Source organism: Botrytis deweyae (assembly GCF_014898535.1).
Source record: "Botrytis deweyae strain B1 chromosome Unknown BDEW_019, whole genome shotgun sequence".
Lineage (NCBI taxonomy): Eukaryota > Fungi > Ascomycota > Leotiomycetes > Helotiales > Sclerotiniaceae > Botrytis > Botrytis deweyae.
The window spans coordinates 61115-83224 of NW_024066226.1; the positions used below are offsets into that span (position 1 = coordinate 61115).

The window sequence follows — 22110 nt, forward strand, 5'->3', positions numbered from 1 at the left end:
CAGTCACTACCATCGTTCACCATATCACAATTTCATAAAACAGCCGCATTTTATTTTGATCTTTTAATATTGCTAGACAACTGAAGTAAAGAAACACAAACGTGAGATCTTTTGCAACCCATGCCTTTCCCAAAAAACAAAGTAAACCCTAAAACATTTGTACAAAATAGGGAATTTTTATTATTAAGGCGAGATTCGTCCCAAATAGCGTTTTCATATGCGATGCAAAGTAGTCGAGATCCTGATACAGAAGACTGTTAGGAGTGCTACCTCTAGTATTGCGTATTTGTTTAACTTTGTAAGATCCCTTTTTTTGCACTGTATTGAATTCTTGAAAAGTGGAATGAAATGCCGTTCTCCCTGAGCCTTCTCTGGTTTGGATTAAAAGTACTCAATCATTCAACATCAACAATTGAAATCTCAACATAGATCATCATTCTCCTTCTTAAGCCATGGGCGAGGCCATTCGCGTATTTGTGAAAAACCTGCTGACCAACACGCGGCCCATATTTCTTGAAAATCGGATGGTAAACCCAGACAGTCTCCAAGGTAGTAGTAAAAACGTCCTTTTCTTTTCTGCGTTGTGGGTTTCGCATTTTCTCAGTAACTCCTGGGGTATCATATGAGATGAAGCGATTCGGCTTGTCAGGGAACTGTCGTGCACGCTCGACCTGCGCTCTGTATGATGGCGGAAGGTCGTCTCTATTGAAGCTCTTCTCACAGCTATAAATTTTGAAGCCTGGCAATGCCTTGTGTGTAAAGATTTCTCTGGCAACATCCTCAGGCGAACAAATTTGGAAGAATGCTACTATCCTCTCGAATTCAGTAGCAGGAAAACTAATGATCGCACGATTTTGAACATCTTGAGGAATGTGTTTCGGGAAGAGCTACTCAATGTCAGCTGTTGTTACCGGTGGAATTGTGAAAGTGATGAACAAACATTGTTGAAAGTCTTGTACATCTCTTCTAGCTCATCACGGGAGGCAGTGTAAACGATCTCTTGTTTCTTACGCGCAACGTTCAAGTCGTCAAGAGTTTTATTTTCAAAAGCCACTTTCAGAAATTCAGCCACCAAAGCTCTTGAAGCATTTGGGAATTCCTTTTTGAAGTTGGCCATATTATCTTCCTGCAAGAGACATGAATTTAGCATTGAATTCTCGAAGCTGATCAAATATTGATACTCACGATCAAGATACGGTATTTAACATGAGCTTCCTCCCTTAAAACATCAATGTCTGTAAGCTTTTGAAAATTTTCATACCGAGTTGCTGTAAGTGCGTGTAACTTTGACAACCAGAAATTGATATCTGGGTTCATGTCAACTGTAATTGTTGAATCTTTGTCCATCATTCTGATTTGATCCTGCTTTACTTTTGCCTCAGGGAGGTTCTCCATTGTGATGTCAGAGGCCTAGCTAACAAGACCTGAGTTGATGCCTTGAATTGTGTGAGATGGAAGATGATGAAAAAAAGTTGGTCTTGTGCACAAATTTAAACTTCAGAATAGTTGTATATTAGAAGAAAACAAGAAGAGGATTTCTAGAAGCAAAGCCCCCTCCTTAAAGAATATTTGTAATACGGGTAGGAGTGAATATGAGTGGGGTAGTTTCAATGAACTTCAGGTGAGTGTATTAGTGAGTATCGAATTTTGTTAATTTGTGTTTTGATTTGTTTTACAAGGCTAGATGAGCAGTGTGAAGAATAGTATTGGACACACATACTAGGCAGGACAAGAAACAACAACTCGACTCTACGGTCACATGGTGCATGAGAATAACAGAAACCCAAGTTTTTGTTTGTCATATTGAATTACGTTGATTGAATTAGAATGGATGAAAGAGTAACAAATATTCAGAGTTGAACAGCTTGTGTAAGCCATAAATTATGAAAGGTATAAACGTGCCTTGAAAGAGAAAGGAGTAATACTCGAGTAGATCCAAGCATATTAGGAGAGGGGAGTCTTATTGTAAATGAGAAAGCATACAGAATAGAGCGCAATTGAGATTTCAAAGAAGAGGAGGGGGTGAAGAAGAAAAAAAGGAAGAAGTGAATAAGAAGAGACTCCTCTCATTGTATCTCTATATCACTCATCTAACTTAGAGATATCAGCCAAAAGAGTGGCTCTTAAACTTTCCAAGATACGTGTACATCACTTCCTTTTCTCTCCAATCTTCCAGCCACTTCGATGACAGAAATCCAGCGTTCAGCCAAGAGAAAGAGTCAGAAGCTTCAATCAAAACAGTAGCAAAATAGAGCCCATATCAAATCTTGCTCTCTCCACCCCATTTAGAGCTTTTGTCCATCAAGAAAACAAGCAAGAAAGTCACACGAGATTGATCCAAATTTGGATCAATCTCATCGAAGATAGATTGAGTGAATATGGAATGGTGAGGTTGGTAATTGACATCGATCATCACCGACCAGGTGATTTGTGGCAGTCAGTAGTTGGCAATCAATCAGTTTCTAGAAAGCCAATACAAATGTACTAGCACTTGATCATTTGTAGGTTTTTGACACCATGAATGACCTGTACAAAAAGACCTTCTGGTAGATTCATGAAAGCATGACCGTTGTGTTGATATGGGTAAACATCGTGGGGTTGAAGTGGAGTGGATAGCTTCGAACGGAACGGAATAACCACCCACCCGAAGACAGATTAATTGTATTGTTACGCATAGAACAACATTTTTAAACATCCCCGTTAGCAAGCAATCCGTCCCTCCATTTCCTTCGTACCTGGACAGACATTCAATATGTCGAGCCCTCTCTTGCGCACTCTGCGTACATCGCGACCAATGCTCTCCTCTTCTCCATCCCGTATATCTACCAAACGCTTCGTATCAACCACTGCCGAAACATCCCCAGTTCTTACCCGATCCAAGAATCTCCTCGTTGGAACCTCGATAGCTCTCGCTCTCGGCTTTGGCTACTTATATATTACCGATACCCGAGCTAGCGTTCACCAATGGCTTGTGGTTCCCGCATTACGTGCCATATATCCCGATGCTGAAGAGGCCCATCATGTAGGAACTAAAGCTCTCAAAACACTCTATTCATTCGGTCTCCATCCCCGCGATCGAAGTTTCAGAAACGGTAATACAGATAAGGCCGATTTGAGCGTGGAAGTATGGGGACAGAGATTACAAAATCCAATTGGTACATCTGCGGGGCTTGACAAATTAGCGGAGGTTCCAGATGCCTTGTTTGCTATGGGTCCTGCGATTGTCGAGGTTGGCGGATGTACACCACTTGCTCAAGATGGAAACCCAAAACCTAGAGTTTTCCGTATACCGAGTCAGAATGCTTTGATCAATCGATATGGACTTAATTCAAAGGGTGCAGATGATATGGCTATGCGATTGAGGGAACGGGTTCGTTTATTCGCATATCAAAATGGATTGGGTGTGGGTGAAGATGCTGAGAAGATGGTTTTGAATGGAGAAGCCGGTGTTCCTCCAGGAAGTTTGTTGGACGGGAAATTATTGGCCGTACAAGTTGCCAAGAATAAAAATACCAACGGTGATGACATTGAGGCCGTCAAGAGAGACTACGTACACTGTGTTGAGAGATTGGCTCCGTATGCCGATATTTTGGTCGTCAATGTCAGTAGCCCAAACACCCCTGGCTTGAGGACATTACAAAAAGTTGAACCATTATCCCGAATCTTAGAGGGAGTGGTTGGGGCCGCCAAATCCGTAGATCGGAAAACAAAGCCTAGGGTTATGGTCAAGGTATCACCCGATGAAGATCAAGACGAGCAAATTGAGGGTATTGTCGAAGCTGTTTGGAGAAGCGGTGTTGACGGTATAATTGTGGGTAATACTACAAACCGAAGAGACAAGCTCATCCCAGACGATATTAGAATTTCAGCCAGAGAGAGCAGGATTCTTGAAGAACAGGGAGGGTTTTCCGGACCACCAATGTTCGAGAGAACGCTCTCTTTGGTTAAGAGATATAGAGCTTTACTCGACCAAGGACCACCACAACAAGATACCACTACTGAATCAAACGACGCTGGTCTTGTATCCACTATCGCCGAAAAGGCAAAATCTCTCACGGGCAACAAAGCAAACGATCAGAAAGTAATTTTCGCTACTGGTGGCATCACGAATGGAAAACAAGCACTAGAGGTCTTAAATGCAGGTGCAGATGTCGCCCAGGTTTACACAGCAATGTAAGTGTCTCACCCATTCTAACTACTATCTCTACGTGGAATATAACAAAAGCCCAAATATTCTACAGTGTATACTAATATATTCAATAGGGTCTATGGAGGTGCCGGCACAATAACTCGTATAAAAACTGAGATGAGCAACGAGATTTCAAAAAAGTAAATAGAGTTAATAAAATAGTAATATACCCAAAAATGTACATATCGTTCAAGCGATTAAATTCATCGAAGTCACGTTCCAATAATCTGTAAATAAAGTGTTCATGTAATCAAATGTCCGCGTCACAAATCTCGTTAGATAGAGGGACAAATTCAATACGTATTTGGAATTGAGTCATCTGATAGTCTTGATACGGGGTATATAATATTTAGTTAACGAAAGAGGAAAAAACAGACCCGCTCAAACGCCAATGCCCCTGATTTTCCCAATGAGACTTATCCAAGTCCGATTTGAACAAATTCCAGCTAAACTCATGCACTATTGAACTCAAGTTCAGACGACTTCCATTGCTTCTAGACAAGACAACGCCTTCATGCCCTCGGCCTCAAATGCTGCTACCATACGCTCGCATTCGTCAAGAAGCTTTCCTTGAGCAACTGTTGCTGTATGGTAAATCCATTGCTCCACCGACATTTGGCTCTCTGCTTTGGTTAAATTTCCTGTCCTGAGATTCGACATTGCTTCCAAGAAATGCTCATGTTCTTCTTCGCCGAAAAACATCTCAGCATCTACGGGCTCCCATTGCTTGTTAGTTTTAGGTGCTATAGAACCTTGATTTGGAGGAGTGTTGGGTCTTTCAGGGAACTGGTTTTCCGCATCGGAAGATTGATGTTCTGTGTCTGAAAATTGGTTGTCCGCGACTGAAGATTGGGGTGGGGACAAGGGGGGTGGAGATCCGGGGGGTGATTCCAGTGGAGATCCTTCCATCCAAAGCAAGTCCGAAGCTTCTGCCTGGTTTTGCAAGTCTGTAAAAGTGGGTGCTCGGAGTGGTGCAGCGGATGCTTGAGGAATAACAACTTGTGCTGTACTAGCCCTTGTAGTACGTTTTTTAGGTTGGGGATTTGGAAGGTCAGGTTGAGACATCTCGTCGTCGCTCTTCCTCTTTCTCCCACGATTAGAAGATGCCGTTGGGGCTTTAGGAGCCTCAATTGGTTCGACCTTCTTAGCCGTAGCCTTGCGACCCTTGAGTGCAGATGTCTTCACTTTTGTTGTGGCTATAGACATGATACTGCCCCCCTCTGCATCATCTGCATCATCTGTATCACTAGCGACGTCAATGGCGGGCTGGGCAGACGATTGAGATAAAGCGGCCTTTTTGGCCGGGGCTTTTCGACCTTTGAGTACAGATGTCTTCGCTTTCGTTGTTGCTGTAGACATGATGCTGTCCCCCTCTGCATCCTCTACATTATCTACATCGTCTGCATCACTATCAACGTCAATGGTGGGCTGTGTAGATAATTGAGCCAAGGCAGCCTTTTTGGCTGGGGCCTTTCGGCCTTTGAGTGCAGATGTCTTCGCTTTCGTTGTTGCTGTAGACATGATACTGTCTCCCTCTTCGGCAGCTACATTACTAATAACGTCAATAGCGGGCTGTGTAGATAATTGAGCTGGGACTGCCTTTTTGGCCGAAGGCTTTCGACCTCTGGGCCCAGATGCTTTGCCTTTTGTTGTGGCTGTAGACATGATGCTATCCCCCTCCGCAGCATCTGCATCGCTAGCAGCGCCTGCATCACTAGCTACATCTGCATCACTAGCTACATCTGCATCACTAGCTACATCTGCATCACTAGCTACATCAATAGCGGGCTGTGTAGATAATTGAGCTGGGACTGCCTTTTTAGCCGAAGGCTTTCGACCTCTGGGCCCAGATGTTTTGCCTTTTTGTGTGGCTGTAGACATGATGCTATCCCCCTCTTCAACATCTGCATCACTAGCAATGGTAACAGCGGATTGTGTAGATAGCCGCGATGCTTTCGATGTTCTGCCTCTCTTGGCAGTTGACTTTTTCAGGGCAAGTTCAGAGTTATGTTCGTCGATAAGTATGAAGAAAGGGCATTCGGGTGATCGATTAAAATGTTCATCCCTGAGGGTAGTTAGATTCTGTAGTCATTGGAGAGATTCCCAAACATACAATGGCTTGTCGGATGGCTCCCATCCATCTAATGCCAATGAACAATAAGTACAAGTCGCCATATCGTTCGATTCTTCGGTTGGAGTATATTTCCATCCAGCGTTGACCAACTATTACCTCGTCAGTATAAATGTTGCCATGAATAACAGACAGTCCATACCTGTTTAGTCTTGCATTTCCAACCCCTCTTTGCTTCGTGAGGCCATTTTCCTGCAAATGTAGCAGTTCTAGCCTCGACCATTCTCAAACTGGCGGGGAATTCCCTGCTCAATTCTTCATCTTGTGCCTCAATCGAGGCAACAATCGCCCATCCACAATTTGGTGAATGCTTCAAATGTTCTTTCAATGGGTCATCACCTTCCTCCCAGGCATCAATAGATCTATGGCAGAGAAAACAAGCGCAATTGTCGGGATTGGATTGCGAAGGATAGTAAAAGAAACCTGCTTTCGCAAGCTTTGCGCAAGGTCAGCGAGCGATAAGTAAACAAAGATAGAATACTTCATACTTCTTCTGGTAGCAAGGATTTGTGCGGCCATTTAAGACTTTTTGGAGCTTTGGATCCAGTGGTCGACGTCCTACGACCAGTAAGGGGTTGCGCACTACGGTAAGATGCCACTCTACTTTCGAAAGTAATGTAGCCCGGGGCAACATCGTGAACAGCCATTGTAGCAACACGCGTCGCGTCGATAGATCCTTTTGGATATTGCAATGCAGAAGTTTCGTAATGCGAAGTAAGTTTCAATGTAGTGACCTTGAGCTGAAGTTTATCGGCTGTTGTAATTGACGCGTTGTATTATACGAAGCTTCAAGAATTGTTTATTGTCGTGGGGAGAAGAGGTTGGATTCGTTGATATGTTTATTGAATATATTCTGCCATTTCAAATAAAGGCGGTGTAAATAAGGTTAGTCAGCCGCCTCTAAGGTTACCTCGTTACTCAGCACAAGCAGTATCTCCAGAATCACGCAAAGAGCATTTACAGGACGGTTTCTTGACTAATACATTAAAGACAGTTAATCTACGTCTTAATTTTCTGAACTTGTTCTAAGGCGGGTGCTATATCAGAAAAAGCTATGATGAGTACCTAATGATAGGTATAATATAGTACTGCTAAAATGTCTTAAATCAGATTCCCGACCATCTGGAATCCTCCTCTAGCTTAACATCATGGTACAAGATCTCGTCCTTGGGATCTGCACTCCTGCCAACGATGATCCGATAGGTCCCCTTCTATGAGAGCCACTCTCTACCCACTTCATTCCAGAAAGACATAGTGTACTTGTCAAGGCTGACGGTGACAGAATCCGAGGTGCCCATCCGAATCCAAACTTTCGAAAATGCTTTCAATTCTTTCTTGGGCCTTGCTACTCGGCTCTCCTTGCTAGAAATGCATATCTGAGCCACTTCCCAGCCGTCATGATCACCGGTGTTTGTGATGTCTAGCGACGCCTCGAATGTCAGGTCCCGCTCGAGTTGAGCAGAGCTAGGTGCACGATGGTTTGAGTGCCTTGCTATGTGACTCCTAATCTCAATACAATTGTTGCCTAGAAGACGTATACGTATTCTAATCCGAGTAATCGAGACACCTTCCATAAGACTGTAAAGGCTGAAAAGCCAGTCTCTTCGTGTCAGTCACGACATGACCTTGGAATTCTCCCACCGTATGCGGATTATTCCAACCGGTCCTCTTTGCTCTATCACCTGTTGCTTGGATACTTGCGCCCCAGAAACTGATCTGATTCTATGTTAGTGTAACAAGGATAGTGTGTATAAGGGAGAAAATTATCACTGTGTACTCGTTCAGTTCTTCTTCGGTGTAAGTATTTGGAGATGGTTCCTCGGATAACCCTATTGAAGAGAAAGTCTCTGCCATAGCTCTGGAGACATCGCGGGCTAGAACGTAACCTCCATCAGCAAAATAGAAGCCGTCTTTTCCGTGTCCCTTTGCAGTATCTTCCAATAACGCCATAGAAAGTTCCGCTACTAAAAGAATCGTTAGCAAAGCCCGGCCGGAATCGTTTCCTAATATAAAGTTGAGTTCGGGAGACCAACCATCATTGACGTGCGATATCATCCACGGGTTCTCACCAGGTCCAAGTTGTCCCACGGCTCTTCTATCCACAGAAACATGAATGAGTCGTGGAACAGGCATAGATGTTTGGTGACCAAGCTTGTGTTCGTGGATCAACCCCGTAGCGGTGCCATACACGACAAATGGTACTGTAATAAAGGATAGTAAATCACCAGCCTCATCAGCTTTGACAATACTGTGGTCGACAACGCGATCTTGGATTTCTGTTACTTAGAAATCTCAAATCTAAGAAGGGTCTGCTTACGGGGTTTGCTTATTGGGATATCATTGATAAGGTCAGATTCTATGTCAGAAATGATTACATGGGACGAATAGCCATTCATTTTTCGTCAAAAAGAAACGCTAACACTGGATCAACTTGAGCTACAAGGTACTCGTGCTATCAGAAAGTATACAGCTCCGATACTAAATACACTATATCGATCTTAATAGGTCAATGGAATCCATTGCTTCTTTCAATTCCATTATAATAAATGGAGATTTGGAAAAATCAATCAATTGAATGGCTCGCTTATATTGAAGCTCTACTGCTTTCAGTTCAAATTTCAAAGATTTATGCCCTTTCCAAGCTCTAGTGAGCTTTCACACAGTGTCTTAATCCTATTGAGGCAGGAGTTGCATAATTTCTGGTAGCACGAGTAGTTGGAGAAAACTTACCTCCCCCTGACTTGATAAGAAATTACCATTAGCAAACGCAGTTTGACTGTAAAACTAGCGGACCTACAGCATGATGGAGAATTGGCGGATATCCTGTTTTTTCTTTTCTCGTCTTGATTCCTTTCAGAATAGACTTGGTGCCTTCGAGTGCATCACAATCAGCCTTCGCAGAATCAGCTGAATGTATCCATTTCCCCAAGAGTATTCAGAGGTGCGAAGACTGACTAGTTGGACTATAATGTCATGTTTCTCGACCTTCCTTTCAAGCTTTACACCATCGTTAAGCGTAACATCCGTCGTCTCGATGTTTCCCAATAAGTCCCTTAGTCTTCTAGCTTTCTCAGGACTTCGAGTTGATGCTGTAAGTTTATATCGTGGTGATGGAGATATAAGATATTTGTTGCTAAAGCGGGACAGAAACGCTGCTCCAATGTAACCCGTGGCTCCAAGTAAGAGCACCGAATTGGACGCCATGCTCGCAATATTAGCAGTCTGTAAGCTTTTCGTCTCCCTGTCTTGATCGAAAACCCAGGCATTACAAATGATGAACTGGAACTACCTAATGTAGAAAGACCGGAAATGCGAGCTCATCAAGTGCGTGCACCCTTTCGCTTCGTTAGAAACATAAGCAGGCTGCAGCTCTCGGTTAAGGCTTGGCTACGACGTGCATATCTCCCTGCAAGTTAGAGTTTCTGGGCTCATGCAGCCTGCTATGTCTCAGAGATATCCACTTGGGACTTGACTTGCTGTGCATATTAGCCAGTATATGAGATGCTACGTACTCGTGCTGCCAGAAAGTATGCAACTCCGACGCTAGATGCACATAGCACAAGATGATAAACTACAAGAGGACTAACCTGGTTTTCATAGCGCCGGAGTTGCATACTTTCTGGCCGCACGAGTACGGAAGGGGGTTTCAAGTGGGACTCGCGCACTCCATGTATTCTGTTTACCATTTAAGGGAGGGTTGCTTACGTTTTATCTTACCATTGGGGAATACCTCTCGCCACAGCCATGGGGTGCGCGAGCCCCACTTGAAACCCTCTTCCGTACCAAGGCCACCGGATCCTTATTGCCCTTATAAGGTGGTCCCAGGTGCCGGTAGGACTTCGTTGCTTTCCATAACCGGTGAGGTTTTTGAGCGATTCAGATATATTGAAATATGGAGATAGCCTCACTTGAAAACCCTGTTATACTATATGCCACAATTTGGCCGATAAGCTCCCCTGATATTGCTTAATGATGCATCAATGACATTCCCGGTAATATGGGACTAAGCATAGCACGCATACTTTTCTGGCAATATAAATAATGAGAGGATTAGCCCGAAAAGACTATTATTCTTCCCTCAAAGTCTACTTACACAACCCAACAAACACAGCAACATCTATTCTACCCCAAAACTCTCAACATGAAGGCCTCTATTTCTCTTGTCGTTTTCGCCATGGCTGCTTTTGGCATGGGCGCTGCGATTGAAAGCCGCCAGAATACCTGGGGTCCCTACACCTGTCCCACTCGGGCGCAATGCGAAGCTTCGTGCGAAGCTGCTGGACTTGCACGTATTTCTGTTGATATGGTATAAGACTTTTCACACTAACAAATGCTAGGTGTACGCTGCCAGTGACTGTAACAATGCATGGACCAACTGTGCTTGCGATTATTAGGCAGGCGAGGGTCATACGTTGAGAACGGGAGGAGGATTAGAGGCAAGCTTTTGGATGAATGAGCTGTTTTCGGTTGATGGAGGGGGCATGGGTTGTGGAAAGCTGAGGGAGGAGGGATGGCTGGGGTAGTGTGGAATGGAATATTGGAGTAGAATGAATGCAGGATTTGTTGATGTTTGATTTTGAGATTGATATCGATAACGTTGTGCTTGATGATTTTGACAATCTTGGTTAACCCCCTAACTAAGTGAGGTGATGACTTATATAAAAAGAGATTTAAGTATGGGTGACGAAAGTGACCGAGTGATTATTATCCTCTTTCTTAAGAAATGTGAGGATGTGAGATTTTGAGGGGTCGGTGAACAATATCCATTTTCTCTCGTCTGGAATCTAGATAGAGATATATATCTCCTCTTCCTTTCCTTTCCCTCCCTCTTGATATCTCTTTGCACTATACGCTTTTGGTATCACTCGTATACATTTTATTTTCACATCTTTCTCTTTGTCGATTATATTTTCCGTACAATTACTCTATTTCTAACCATGGCTTCTTACAAAAGAATTCTCCTTCTCCATCATACCGGTCTTCTACCTCCATCGTTGTGGTGTTCGAAACCCGATGGTACCTCTCAATTGCAAGTTATATATCACATAATGGAAAGTACCGCTGTATACCATACCACGAACCAATATCCTAATATGTGCATGTATTGGTTTGAGTAAAACATATGTGCCATAGAATCTAAATGTAGAGTCTAGTTGTCCATGTCTTAATTGTCTCATTAATCATCTCTCATATCTCATGTACATATCCCCTCCCTCAACTCAAGATTATAGGTATCAAATAGAACCTTGATCAGCCATTCTACGAGTAGAAAGTTAAATATGCATGCATGCTTACCCTTCATATCAACTTTTCATCACGAAGCAGATTAGTCAGTTCTATTCAATTCCTAGATCTACCTTCTCAAGCCCCTTAGCAAGCACATAAACATCTCCCAGGCGCTGCTGCAAGTTCGCTTAAAACTCGGCTGCAACATGCCTATAATACCATGATATATGATAAATGATGTTGAGAATCTTTCTCCTACAAATGGCTTTCTTATCTCTTTTCTGACATGATAGTATCATGAATCAAGATAAAACTCACAAAAGTGGATGGTATAGTTTGTACCATGCTATAGAGCGCATGCGATATTTAAGTGCTGTTGTATTCACACACACACCATCTTTTCTATCTCCAACCAGCATTAAGCCGTCATTTTTGTGATGCTCAACCCTAGGCCTTTATTTTTATTGTGAGGGAAACTATACCATGTACTGTTCTCTGGACTACCAAAAACTGTCTTGTCTATGCACATAGCTGTCAAAACATCGCACCAGATTCCTATCAAAACTTCAAAAGTGTCCTCAACGGAATCCCAAGCATCAAATTTACACGTTTCTCAACCTCATCCTCCGTTCTCGAGCGAACTCGGAAACCATTTCCCTGCCTTAATTTAGTATGCAAGTTCTCCTTAGAACATCGAAATGTTAAGAAACTATCCATCAAGGAAGAATTGTTTCATGAAATGAGAATTGGGTAATAAGCTCGAGTCTTTCTCAAGCTTGCCACATGGTATACTTTGCTCCGACAGACAGAAGATATCTACACCTACCATTTCATTAGATCTCCCCCGTTAAAACTGGGAAATTTGGAAACTCCCCTATTCCATTCACTCAATAGTCTTTAATATTCGAGCTTTCACAGACAACTGAGCAGTGTCCCTAAGAAAGGCCGACAAAGTACTTTTCTTCCAAGTTTCGATCCGAAGCTAGAGGTGTATACAAGCAAGAGAGTTTATATCAGTCGGATGGTCAACCAGTATCACAATCAAAGTTGAAATGCATCTGGCCAAAGTAAAGTTCATTGAGAAACTATAGCCCTGGAGAAATACCATTAACTGAAATCCATCGCAATCCGAATATCTCCGCACCCTAGTATCCATTTCAGAATTCCCATATAAATTGAATAAATCAAAAGTCTTCGCATCCTAAATATCTTCGTGTCTGCATGTACTAGTATCCCAGATAATTGAGCAGAATTAAAATCATCGCTTCCCAGATGAACTGTATATGAGTGAATAAATTCACAGCGCAACCCTTGCAATCGCTAAAAAGAGAATCTCATACTCAATGATCGTCGCATCCTCAAAGTATCACCATCATTTCAGTTCTCATTGAACAATTCTTTGTCCTTCTCCAAGCCCTTCTTCAATGCAGACTTACCCTGGTCATTATCACCATATCCACTGGAGGTTGGCTGATCATTGTCATCATAATCTCCCTCTCCATAACCAGACTTGGCGGCCCCATAACCACTGGAGGTTTGGTTGTCGTCACCACTACCATAGCCTCCAGATATAGTATTATCACCACTTCCTTCCAAACCTTGAGAACCACTCTTGTCTCCACCATATCCACCTGAGACGTCAGAGTCAGCATTAATATCACCACCGAATCCAGAAGAGTTAGCCTTGACTCCTCCAAATCCACCAATCTTGTCATTATTATATGAATCACCTCCGGTGCCAGTGGTAGAGCCAAATGCATCACCTGAGGATGTGACATCATCGTTGTAGCTGCTGTTTACATCATCCTTTCCGGTGCTGCCATATGTATCATCAGATGATGTATTGTCTCTTCCAGTGCTACCGTATGTATCTCCGGATGAAGTGTTATCGTCACTTAAGCCACTTCTTGTATTGCCGCTTCCAGTACTGCCATACGCATCTCCAGATGAGGAAGTGTCTTGACCATATCCACTTGCCGTATCATTGCTTCTGGTGCTGCCGTAAGTATCTCCAGCCGAGACACTATCATCGTTCAAGCCGCCACTCGTGTTCTCATTCCAAGTACTACCATAGCTATCACCAGACACTGTATTATCCTGACCAAAGCCACTGCTTGTGTCATCCTTTCTGGTACTACCATAACCATCCTTCTTAGTGCTACCATAAGCATCACCCGACTCATTATCATCACCACCTAGACCACTGCTCGTATTATCTCTTCCTGTACTGCCATATCCTACATCGTGCAAATCAGCCTCACGCCATACCACATCACGATACCTACCATATCCAAATTTTCATCAAAACGAAAAGTGAACATCAACAAAAATACATACCACCAGACTGAGTATCATCATCTCTACCTCCATAACCTGCCAAAACTTAGTAATTGAAAGTGAAGCGGAAGGGATAATAAACAAATCATACCACTCTCCTGTTTCTCACCGTAGGTATCAGATTGTCCGCCGTAACTGTCAGATTGCTCTTCGTTTCCGTAGTTGGACATGATTGCTTGTATATGACTGGATTTGATAGTGGGATTGAAGGGTTGGAAGTAGTATGTATGGAAAAATGTGAGGGATTGTTGTTTTGTTGTGAGAGATTAGAGAGAGTTGCGAGAGGTTGAGGTTGTAAGTAAGAGAAAGTTATAGATCTTGCTCTCGATAATCATTCAAACTCTACAAAGTACATTCAGATTCCAGAGCAGGGTAATTAATATAATCCAAAATCCACAATCCACCTCACAAACTTAGAAGGAGCAATGAGGGCAGTGACGTAAGTAATTTCTATACTCATTCATTCAAATCACACACATCCGTTATCAAATGTTACATACATACATACATACACAAACCGTCTCACCACAGATTTCTCCGAGAAACCCCAGTGTCACGAAATCGCCATATTAACTAACCCCTCATTGCTAAATCGAGTAATGGTTTTACTATTTCCAATTCATATCTATCTATTTGGTATTCATCACAACCACAACCACAACCACAACCACATTCTCTCCGATCAGAAGACTCACCATACTACCTGAAAGATATCTCAGCCCATCCCATCTCACCCCATTACCCCTCTTTCCCAATCTAGCTCACTACACCTCCCTCCATCCTACTTTCTCATCCTACCTCGAGATCCTTCACCCCTCACCCCTGACCCCTCACCTCAAATCAAGAATTCCCCCGAAAAATTATCCCCCGGATTATTCTCCCACAATACAACCATATCATCAATACCACCATATCACCAATACCAACACGAAGCCTCCACTGTAAGATTCCCTCACATCTTGAATTTTCAGCAGGACCAGGATCATCGCCCTCACACAACACCCTCACACAACACCCTCACACAACACCCTCACACAACACCCTCACACAACACCCTCACAAAACACACAGCCACCAAACCACAACCCCCAATCCCACATCCCGCATCCCACAACCCACAACCCACCTCTCACAACCCACGAAACAAATCATCACGAGGCTTATCATCCATAACCCCCTATCCTATCCTACCCCATCCTACCATATCATATCATATCAATTCTCACTTCACTCTCTCAAATTCAAAGCTAAAAACTTCCATCCTCCTTTCCCTAAACGAAAGCTTGATAAATATCTCAAGTACAATATCCCCCCCCCCACATTTCCATTCTAAAAGAAGAAAATGTAATGCATATCATGAAGAAAGAAGACTGTGATATGATATGTATGTAATAGCCATCCATCAATCAATCTATAATCACGACTTAAATGATCAAAATAAATAGACAAGAAGATTCATGTCGTAATCTCAAACGAGCTAGTTATTGAGTATATACATACATACATATACTAGACTACAAGAAGAAAAAGAAAAAGAACAGCGTGAAACGCTAGGTATCAACTCAAAGAAACGCTTCCACCATGCTCCAACCATTACTCTTCCACCATGCTTTGAACCCCCCTGTGTGCACCTATGTACTTTTCAAATACTCTTAAAGAGCATGCAAAAAAAAACAAAAGAAATGGAAGAAAAACAACTCCTGGAAAAGAACTCCGTTCCTTCCTGAGCCCTCAACCTTCAATCCTATCCCATTTTTCATGCTGTGCTTTGTCTTGCTTCATACACCCCATTGGCAATCTTCCTACTAGTCTCAATTTCAACCCAGTTACCTGCCGTTGGAGCTAATGATTCATCTGCAAATGGATCTGACTCTTCAGCACCTTTAACTGCTTCCAGTCTTGAAATGCTGATACCACTACCAGAAATAGGGCGTTGAACTTCCCATCTGGCTTCCGCGTGACCTGGTTGCTGAACCGCGCCATCTGAGCCGGAAAATAAGGCACTCATTTTATGCCATTCATGACCGAGAGTAACATCGCCAAGACGCCAAACAATAGCAGACTTGTCACGGTAGTGGGTACCAGAAGGTTTGGATTTACACACTGCAGCCCCAGCACCTGTGTATTTACCTACGATAACAAGGTTGTTGAAAGTTATGGCATCCGAGGAGAAAGCTGGATTAAGTGCATACTCGATAATCAGACCAAGCTTATCACCAACTGGTTTCCACGCCGGTTTTAACAATAATGGCGAATAACCAGCCATATCCTTGTCATCAATGTGCACTCGGTAAGTAAATGCGGGCGATGTTTTGTGCGATATTGACGCAAGGTCCACTGTAAATTCATCCGATTTCTCTGCTGATACTGGGTGAACAAATGTTCTATTAGGACCAATAGCCTCCAGAGCGGGGAAGTTGTTGATTCTGATTGTTTCGGTTCCTATATACGTTAGACTTTGCAGCTGCATGTAGTGAGGCTGACTTACCTGAAGCTGGCAACGAAGCATCGTTCGGTGACGAAATATAGCTTAAAGCAATCTCCCCACTAACCTTAACTGTCTTCACTGCTCCGTTTTCTAGTGTGGCACTGACAGTCTCTATCATTGACGCATTGAGGCCAGGGTGATGCATATCAGCATGTTTGACCACAACATTATTGGAAAGAGAATGCCCAGAACGAATTGAATTTGCATCAGATATACTTGGCGCAGCATGGCCATGCTCCGAAATAGCTGCAAATGCTGCAGCACGTGCTCCTCCGGGTGAGAAAGCCGGTGAAGGAGGTAAGTTGTTTTCTATGGTACTAACATCAAGATTAGGCGAAGGGACATAGACTGTGTTTCGAACATCTCTTCGACCTCGGACGGTACCGACTTTTCGACCAGGAGTGGTTAATTGAGATGAACGCAAAGTATTAGCAACACTTGATAATGCAGCTTGCGCATCTGCATCTTGCTCGGGAATCGGCTGATCTCGAATGTCAAGTTTGAACTGAGGTTCATTTTGCTCGTGAGCTTCATTAAGAGCTTGCGATATAGGATCGTTCATGGCTGCTGGCACCGTGAAGCCTTCAGAATCTTTTTGGGCTTCTTTGAAATGCGATGGAGGTGGGCCCGATGGTGGTTCCACTTCCGACAGATCCACCATTCCCGGGCTTGGTACACCATTGGAAGTAGCTGGTCTAATCGCATCTGATGCACTTAATGAATCTTGACCCATACCATGAGAGTTGCCATTAGGTTGCAAAGTATCGCGATTAGATGGTGATTCGGGAAGAGCAGAAAGTCGGTTGTCTTGTGAAGAGGAGTCGCGCAAGTTGTTTGATGAAGTATGAGGTGAAAGGGTTGGTCGTCCTGAACTGCTGTTGGAATTGCGATTCAAACTCGCGAATCCCTTGTTCGGTGATGGGGCGCGAGCAAATCCTCCATGAATGCTTTGGCGTCGACGTTGAAGCATCGTGCCAAATCGGCTCTTTAGCTTCGACTCTAGATGTCGTAAGTTAGCATAAATCGCATAATTGTGTAAACCAGTTTTCTCTAAAGAAATAGCAATAATTCAAGAAATTTAGCTTACCACTAGAACCTTCTTGTCTTGATATATCACTAGCAGCTGCTGAATGTGTAGACCGTGGAGTAGGCGGAGGTAATGGCATTGCGCCACTGTCTCCAGCGCTCGAAAGTTGTCTAACGGGTCGTTCCATGACGGGCCTTCCCGCCGTAGATGCTTCAGACCAATTCCTAATTTCCTGGGCAGTATCTACCTCCAGCAATGCTGTCAAGGTTTGCTCAACGGCCACTCGACTTCTCTCAATTCTGTCGGCTTCATGTGTTTCGAATTGCGTGAGGACATCGCGGAGGTGGTTCAATCGTCTTTCATCTACTGCCTGAAGACTCTCATATATGAATGGAGCTTGTGCTTGCCATTGTTGTTCCGCATTCTGTAATTTGGCGGCTGCGTTCTCCACCTTTTGCGTACTTGCTTTCCCCCCCTTCTTGCTGAGCTTGTCCGAGGCATGTTGCGCATCTTCCAACTCCTTAGCCATCGCCGCGAGATTCCCTTGTATTGTTGTCATCCCCTGCATTTCTCGATTTTGGGTAGCGAATTGTCGCAATGGTTGCTCAACATCCTTGGAGATTCGTTCAGCCAAATTGTGATGAGAATCCGCGATCGATTCGACCGAATTCACAATTTTTCTCCATGGTGTATCGAATACCCTAGGTCCCGGTTAGTTCATGTTAAAACCGAATGTCCCAACATGCCATACCCCAAATCTCCCCCAGTTTCTTGTAGAGGTTTGCGCGCAAGCTTTCGGAGACCGGAAGCATATTGTTCTTCCACTTTGCGGCGCTCCTATTGAATTTGTAAATAATATGCCATCGCAGCCATCCGATAATGTATGTACCTGCAACCAATCCGCGATTTCCGTATTCACTTTATTTATCCTCTTCACACGCTCATTAAGTTTTACTGCAGCTGGCCCTGGTTGTAATCGATCCTAGCATTAAAGAATTAAGACTCGGCGTGCTGTGATTCTGTGGAAAAAGGAATAACTTACCAGCATAGCCGGATACTCTTGTCGGTCTACTGCATCCATATTTGTGATTTGTTGTAATCCCAACTTCCCAATGAGTTGATCATCTAGTGTGACTAATGATTGTTCATGTTCTTCTGCTTTGTAGGTCAGGTTGAGCAGTTGTAGCTGCAGTGGTACTTGTTGTAAAAAGGAATGAATGGAGAATTATTTCTGGCAAATGTAAAATTGTATGCAAAGTACTCTTTCTTATAAAAAGGCACTATGGAGTAGACAATATAATATCAATACATGATAAATAATCATGCGCTCTCGGAATTAGAAGTTCTCCACGATTCCAAGCTCGAAGGAGTGAAAGCGGCTCTTTCTCTTTCTGGAATTGATTGGTCGATGCTTTGTCGGTTGCTTCCATCCATACACAATCCTTGTTGGAGAATCATGCAAAATCAAAATGAGCAATGCAAATACTTGCTGCATGCTAGATGGAAAGAACACGTGATGTGTCACCTCTTCTTCGTGTAAGAAATTATGATTATGAAACCTTATATCGTTGAAGGAGGTAAAGGTAAAGCAGACAAAACCAGTCTGAAATAACAAGTCAAGCAAATAATGCTTATCACACCTGTCGGTTGACCAGATATTTGAGAGAGACAACAGGGGAATAGTCTGGACATTCTGGATGCTCTACGTAGTAGGTACCTAGTATCCATAAGATCCATCATCTAATATCTAATAATATTCACGTATTCACATATCCACTGCATCTGATCTCCTCCCTCACAATACTGCAATGCACTACATGCTCAATCAGAGACAAGGCTTCTTATATTTCCAATAAGACACATCCGAACTTTATCCGAAAACGAGAGAGATCATCTCCTATCCAATACGAACTAATCACCTCGGATAAAGCATCTTTGCAGAGGAACGCAGTCTACAAGAGAACACTCTCTATATCTAGTTTATCGTTGTTGACATCATCTCAAATCAACAACATGAGCTCTACACCAGATTGGAAGCATGATTTGAAAGCTTCCGAACGATATGATAATATCTCAAAGCTGTAAAGTGGCACCACTCCCTTTCAATACATAAATTGACACGGCTAATCTTCCTAATTATAGAAAGAAATATCTCTCAGTTGGTGGTCTTGGCGGCAACACGCAGAAAACTGCATTTGAAATAGAAGCAGAGGCTTATAATTCTTCGTCATCAAGAGTGAGTTTATAGTTTCAAATATAAGCATTCTCTGTCACGTGAGCAACATGTCTTTCCCCTTTTCTCGTGATACTCTCTCCTTCCATTTTCTGTTCTTTGTAGTTCGTCAGGAGAAAATCCCTTGACTCTTGAGTTCAGTGAACGCTCAATCTATTGTAACTATCTTACTGATACAATACATAGGCTGCCTACGATGATTTATGTAATCCTACTAAGCAAAATGGCGAGGCCTCTTTATCGACAACATTGCCAACACCCGAAAGCCCCGGTATCACCATAGGATCTTATAAAAACTGTCACCATATATCGAGTGGTGCTGTCTCTCAAGTTTACAGGTGCGACAATGTAGAGGCTTCCTATGCCTTAAAAGTGATAACAGAAACTCATAACATGGAGCCACATTCTCCCACTCGTGAAATTGCTATCCTCAAAAAGCTCTCACACCCTTCAATAATATCACTAATCACAACAATGTATGATCAAGAATCAAGATTAGTTCTGATACTGCCACACATGCCACACACATTACTAGATCTACTATCAAAAAGTAGCAATGGTCTCAGCACACGCACAACTAAAAAGATCTTCAAACAAGTGTTATCCGGGCTCGCATACCTTCATGCAGAACAAATCATTCACCGTGATATATCACCATCCAATATTCTTTTACCTCAGGATATCGATGGTCAAACTCCCGTTGTCATCGCCGACTTTGGCACCGCATGGCACCCAACCCTCTCCTCATCTGCTGAGCCCTCTGACCAAAAATGTCTTGAGGTTGGTACCACATGCTATCGCTGCCCCGAGACTCTCTTTTCTAACACGGCTTACACCACATCTCTTGATCTCTGGTCTACGGGTGTTCTTCTCGCCGAATGTCTCCGCTCGCCTCCTACACCACTCCTCGAAAGCCGACGCGGTGATGAGGATGGGAATCAATTGGGTCTGATTTTGAGTATGTTCAAAACCTTAGGGACACCAACTGCGCAGACATGGCCGGAAGCAATGAAGTGGAAAACGAATCCGTTTCAATGGTGGAATATTTTCCCGAGCAAACCATGGGAAGAATTATTACCAGATGCAGAGGAAGATGGGAGGGATTTGGTCGCGAGTCTGGTTGTTTATGAAAGTGGTAACAGATTAACTGCGGATGAGGTAGATTGCATCTGAAGAAAAGCCAAAGCAATTCGCTAACCCTTATTATCTAGGCATTGAAACATCCTTTTTTTCTTTGAATAATCTAATTAAAATATAAGCAGCTTAGTTGCGAGTTTACTTTCACAGATAAGATAGCTTCCGAACCGGGTCAAGTCATTCAATGCTTATTGCTTCTCTCACACTTCAACTCATGTCTCACATCTCATGTTTCATACTGACCAGATTCATCATTTTAATGCCCCAGAGATTGACAGACTAGTACCCCACAAGTTTTTTCCATTGTTACCTAGGTGTACCGACTATCTAAAACGAAAGTGACATCGTTCAATCCCAAAGCAAAGCAAGAAGCACCACTTCGCATGCTCAAATCGAGATCACTCACCCAATTCCCTCATAATCCAAAGATCCCAACGAAATTACCACGACAACACCCCTCTCAAAACCAAAATACCCACCCCCTTCTTCCCCTCAACTCCATCCCAAACCCACCATCCTCTAACCAATCCACCTTTCCTCCCCAAAGCCCCGCCTTAATAACCAATCCCCTACCCACCACCAAATCCCACAACCCCTCCCTAAATAACCACAATCGGCGTCGTAAAGTAAGTCTGATCCTGACAATCCGTCTGATGACAACATGTCATATTCGCCGCGTCCAACGCTGGATAACAATCGACGCCGTATGGATACGGCGCGGTGTTGTTTCTGCAGAGAGTGCCGGAGGTGGAGGGGTCGTATTCGCAGCAGTTCCAGTGGCACTTTTTGGTTGGTTAGTTTTGTTTGTTTGGATGGGGGAGGGGTGAGGGTGAGGGTGAGGGAGGTGAAGGGGGAAGAAGAGTGGGAGGAGAAGAGGGGAACGGAAGGAGGAAGGAAAGAGCAAAGAGAAATAACAATACGTACGGTAGATTGATCACCACCACCACTTCCATTGGGAGGAATACCCTGAGGAACCGAGAAAACAGCGCCTGCGAGGAATGCTGCGGCGATGAGGGTTTGTGTGAGGAAATGCATTTTCTTATCAAGTCTTTTCGATATTGAATTTTCAAGATGAATATAAAATCAATGATGTGCTTTCCCCCCAAGTAGCCCGAGGGATCTCTCTCTATATAGATAGATAGAAAACCCCTCTTCGACCGCTTCTTCCCTGGGTAAAAGAAACGTAGGTATTGTACATTCCTCCCCATCAACCATTTTTCTCCACCACCATGCACAATCGTTTATTCACCAGAACAGGAATGTGGAAGGAGAATACCGAAAGGTGTTTCATTTCATACCTTTCTTACCCTTCCTTCTTTCCTTTTTTCCCTTTCCCCAAAAT

General features: G+C 43.3%; 9 protein-coding genes across 9 annotated transcripts; 3 read left to right on the forward strand and 6 right to left on the reverse strand.

The window, feature by feature from the left end:
- Nucleotides 1-395: 395 nt before the first annotated feature.
- Nucleotides 396-1395, reverse strand: EAE98_007745 (uncharacterized protein; the record flags this gene model as incomplete). Its single annotated transcript, XM_038955368.1, has 3 exons — nucleotides 396-887; nucleotides 941-1126; nucleotides 1186-1395. 3 exons carry the CDS (start codon nucleotides 1393-1395, stop codon nucleotides 396-398), a joined length of 888 nt encoding a protein of 295 aa, XP_038808097.1.
- A 1357-nt stretch (nucleotides 1396-2752) lies between these two features.
- EAE98_007746 (uncharacterized protein) lies at nucleotides 2753-4333 on the forward strand (the record flags this gene model as incomplete). Its single annotated transcript, XM_038955369.1, has 2 exons — nucleotides 2753-4173; nucleotides 4264-4333. The coding sequence occupies 2 exons, from the start codon at nucleotides 2753-2755 to the stop codon at nucleotides 4331-4333; spliced, it is 1491 nt and encodes a 496-aa protein (XP_038808098.1).
- A 330-nt stretch (nucleotides 4334-4663) lies between these two features.
- EAE98_007747 (uncharacterized protein) lies at nucleotides 4664-7103 on the reverse strand (the record flags this gene model as incomplete). The annotated part of the gene is made up of 4 exons (XM_038955370.1): nucleotides 6809-7103; nucleotides 6463-6756; nucleotides 6303-6412; nucleotides 4664-6254 (listed from the first exon to the last, which is right to left on the reverse strand). Exons 1-4 carry the CDS (start codon nucleotides 6965-6967, stop codon nucleotides 4664-4666), a joined length of 2154 nt encoding a protein of 717 aa, XP_038808099.1. The 5' UTR covers nucleotides 6968-7103.
- Nucleotides 7104-7865: 762 nt separating this feature from the next.
- Nucleotides 7866-9524, reverse strand: EAE98_007748 (uncharacterized protein; the record flags this gene model as incomplete). The annotated part of the gene is made up of 4 exons (XM_038955371.1): nucleotides 7866-8036; nucleotides 8091-8596; nucleotides 9114-9213; nucleotides 9276-9524. The coding sequence occupies 4 exons, from the start codon at nucleotides 9522-9524 to the stop codon at nucleotides 7866-7868; spliced, it is 1026 nt and encodes a 341-aa protein (XP_038808100.1).
- A 937-nt stretch (nucleotides 9525-10461) lies between these two features.
- Nucleotides 10462-10714, forward strand: EAE98_007749 (uncharacterized protein; the record flags this gene model as incomplete). Its single annotated transcript, XM_038955372.1, has 2 exons — nucleotides 10462-10605; nucleotides 10658-10714. The coding sequence occupies 2 exons, from the start codon at nucleotides 10462-10464 to the stop codon at nucleotides 10712-10714; spliced, it is 201 nt and encodes a 66-aa protein (XP_038808101.1).
- A 2209-nt stretch (nucleotides 10715-12923) lies between these two features.
- EAE98_007750 (uncharacterized protein) lies at nucleotides 12924-14053 on the reverse strand (the record flags this gene model as incomplete). The annotated part of the gene is made up of 3 exons (XM_038955373.1): nucleotides 12924-13783; nucleotides 13884-13919; nucleotides 13975-14053. 3 exons carry the CDS (start codon nucleotides 14051-14053, stop codon nucleotides 12924-12926), a joined length of 975 nt encoding a protein of 324 aa, XP_038808102.1.
- Nucleotides 14054-15639: 1586 nt separating this feature from the next.
- Nucleotides 15640-18479, reverse strand: EAE98_007751 (uncharacterized protein; the record flags this gene model as incomplete). Its single annotated transcript, XM_038955374.1, has 6 exons — nucleotides 15640-16325; nucleotides 16372-17370; nucleotides 17459-18099; nucleotides 18150-18235; nucleotides 18288-18380; nucleotides 18441-18479. The coding sequence occupies 6 exons, from the start codon at nucleotides 18477-18479 to the stop codon at nucleotides 15640-15642; spliced, it is 2544 nt and encodes an 847-aa protein (XP_038808103.1).
- Nucleotides 18480-19411: 932 nt separating this feature from the next.
- Nucleotides 19412-20869, forward strand: EAE98_007752 (uncharacterized protein; the record flags this gene model as incomplete). Its single annotated transcript, XM_038955375.1, has 4 exons — nucleotides 19412-19479; nucleotides 19541-19634; nucleotides 19818-20789; nucleotides 20843-20869. 4 exons carry the CDS (start codon nucleotides 19412-19414, stop codon nucleotides 20867-20869), a joined length of 1161 nt encoding a protein of 386 aa, XP_038808104.1.
- A 498-nt stretch (nucleotides 20870-21367) lies between these two features.
- Nucleotides 21368-21803, reverse strand: EAE98_007753 (uncharacterized protein; the record flags this gene model as incomplete). The annotated part of the gene is made up of 2 exons (XM_038955376.1): nucleotides 21368-21550; nucleotides 21693-21803. 2 exons carry the CDS (start codon nucleotides 21801-21803, stop codon nucleotides 21368-21370), a joined length of 294 nt encoding a protein of 97 aa, XP_038808105.1.
- Between the last annotated feature and the right edge of the window lie 307 nt (nucleotides 21804-22110).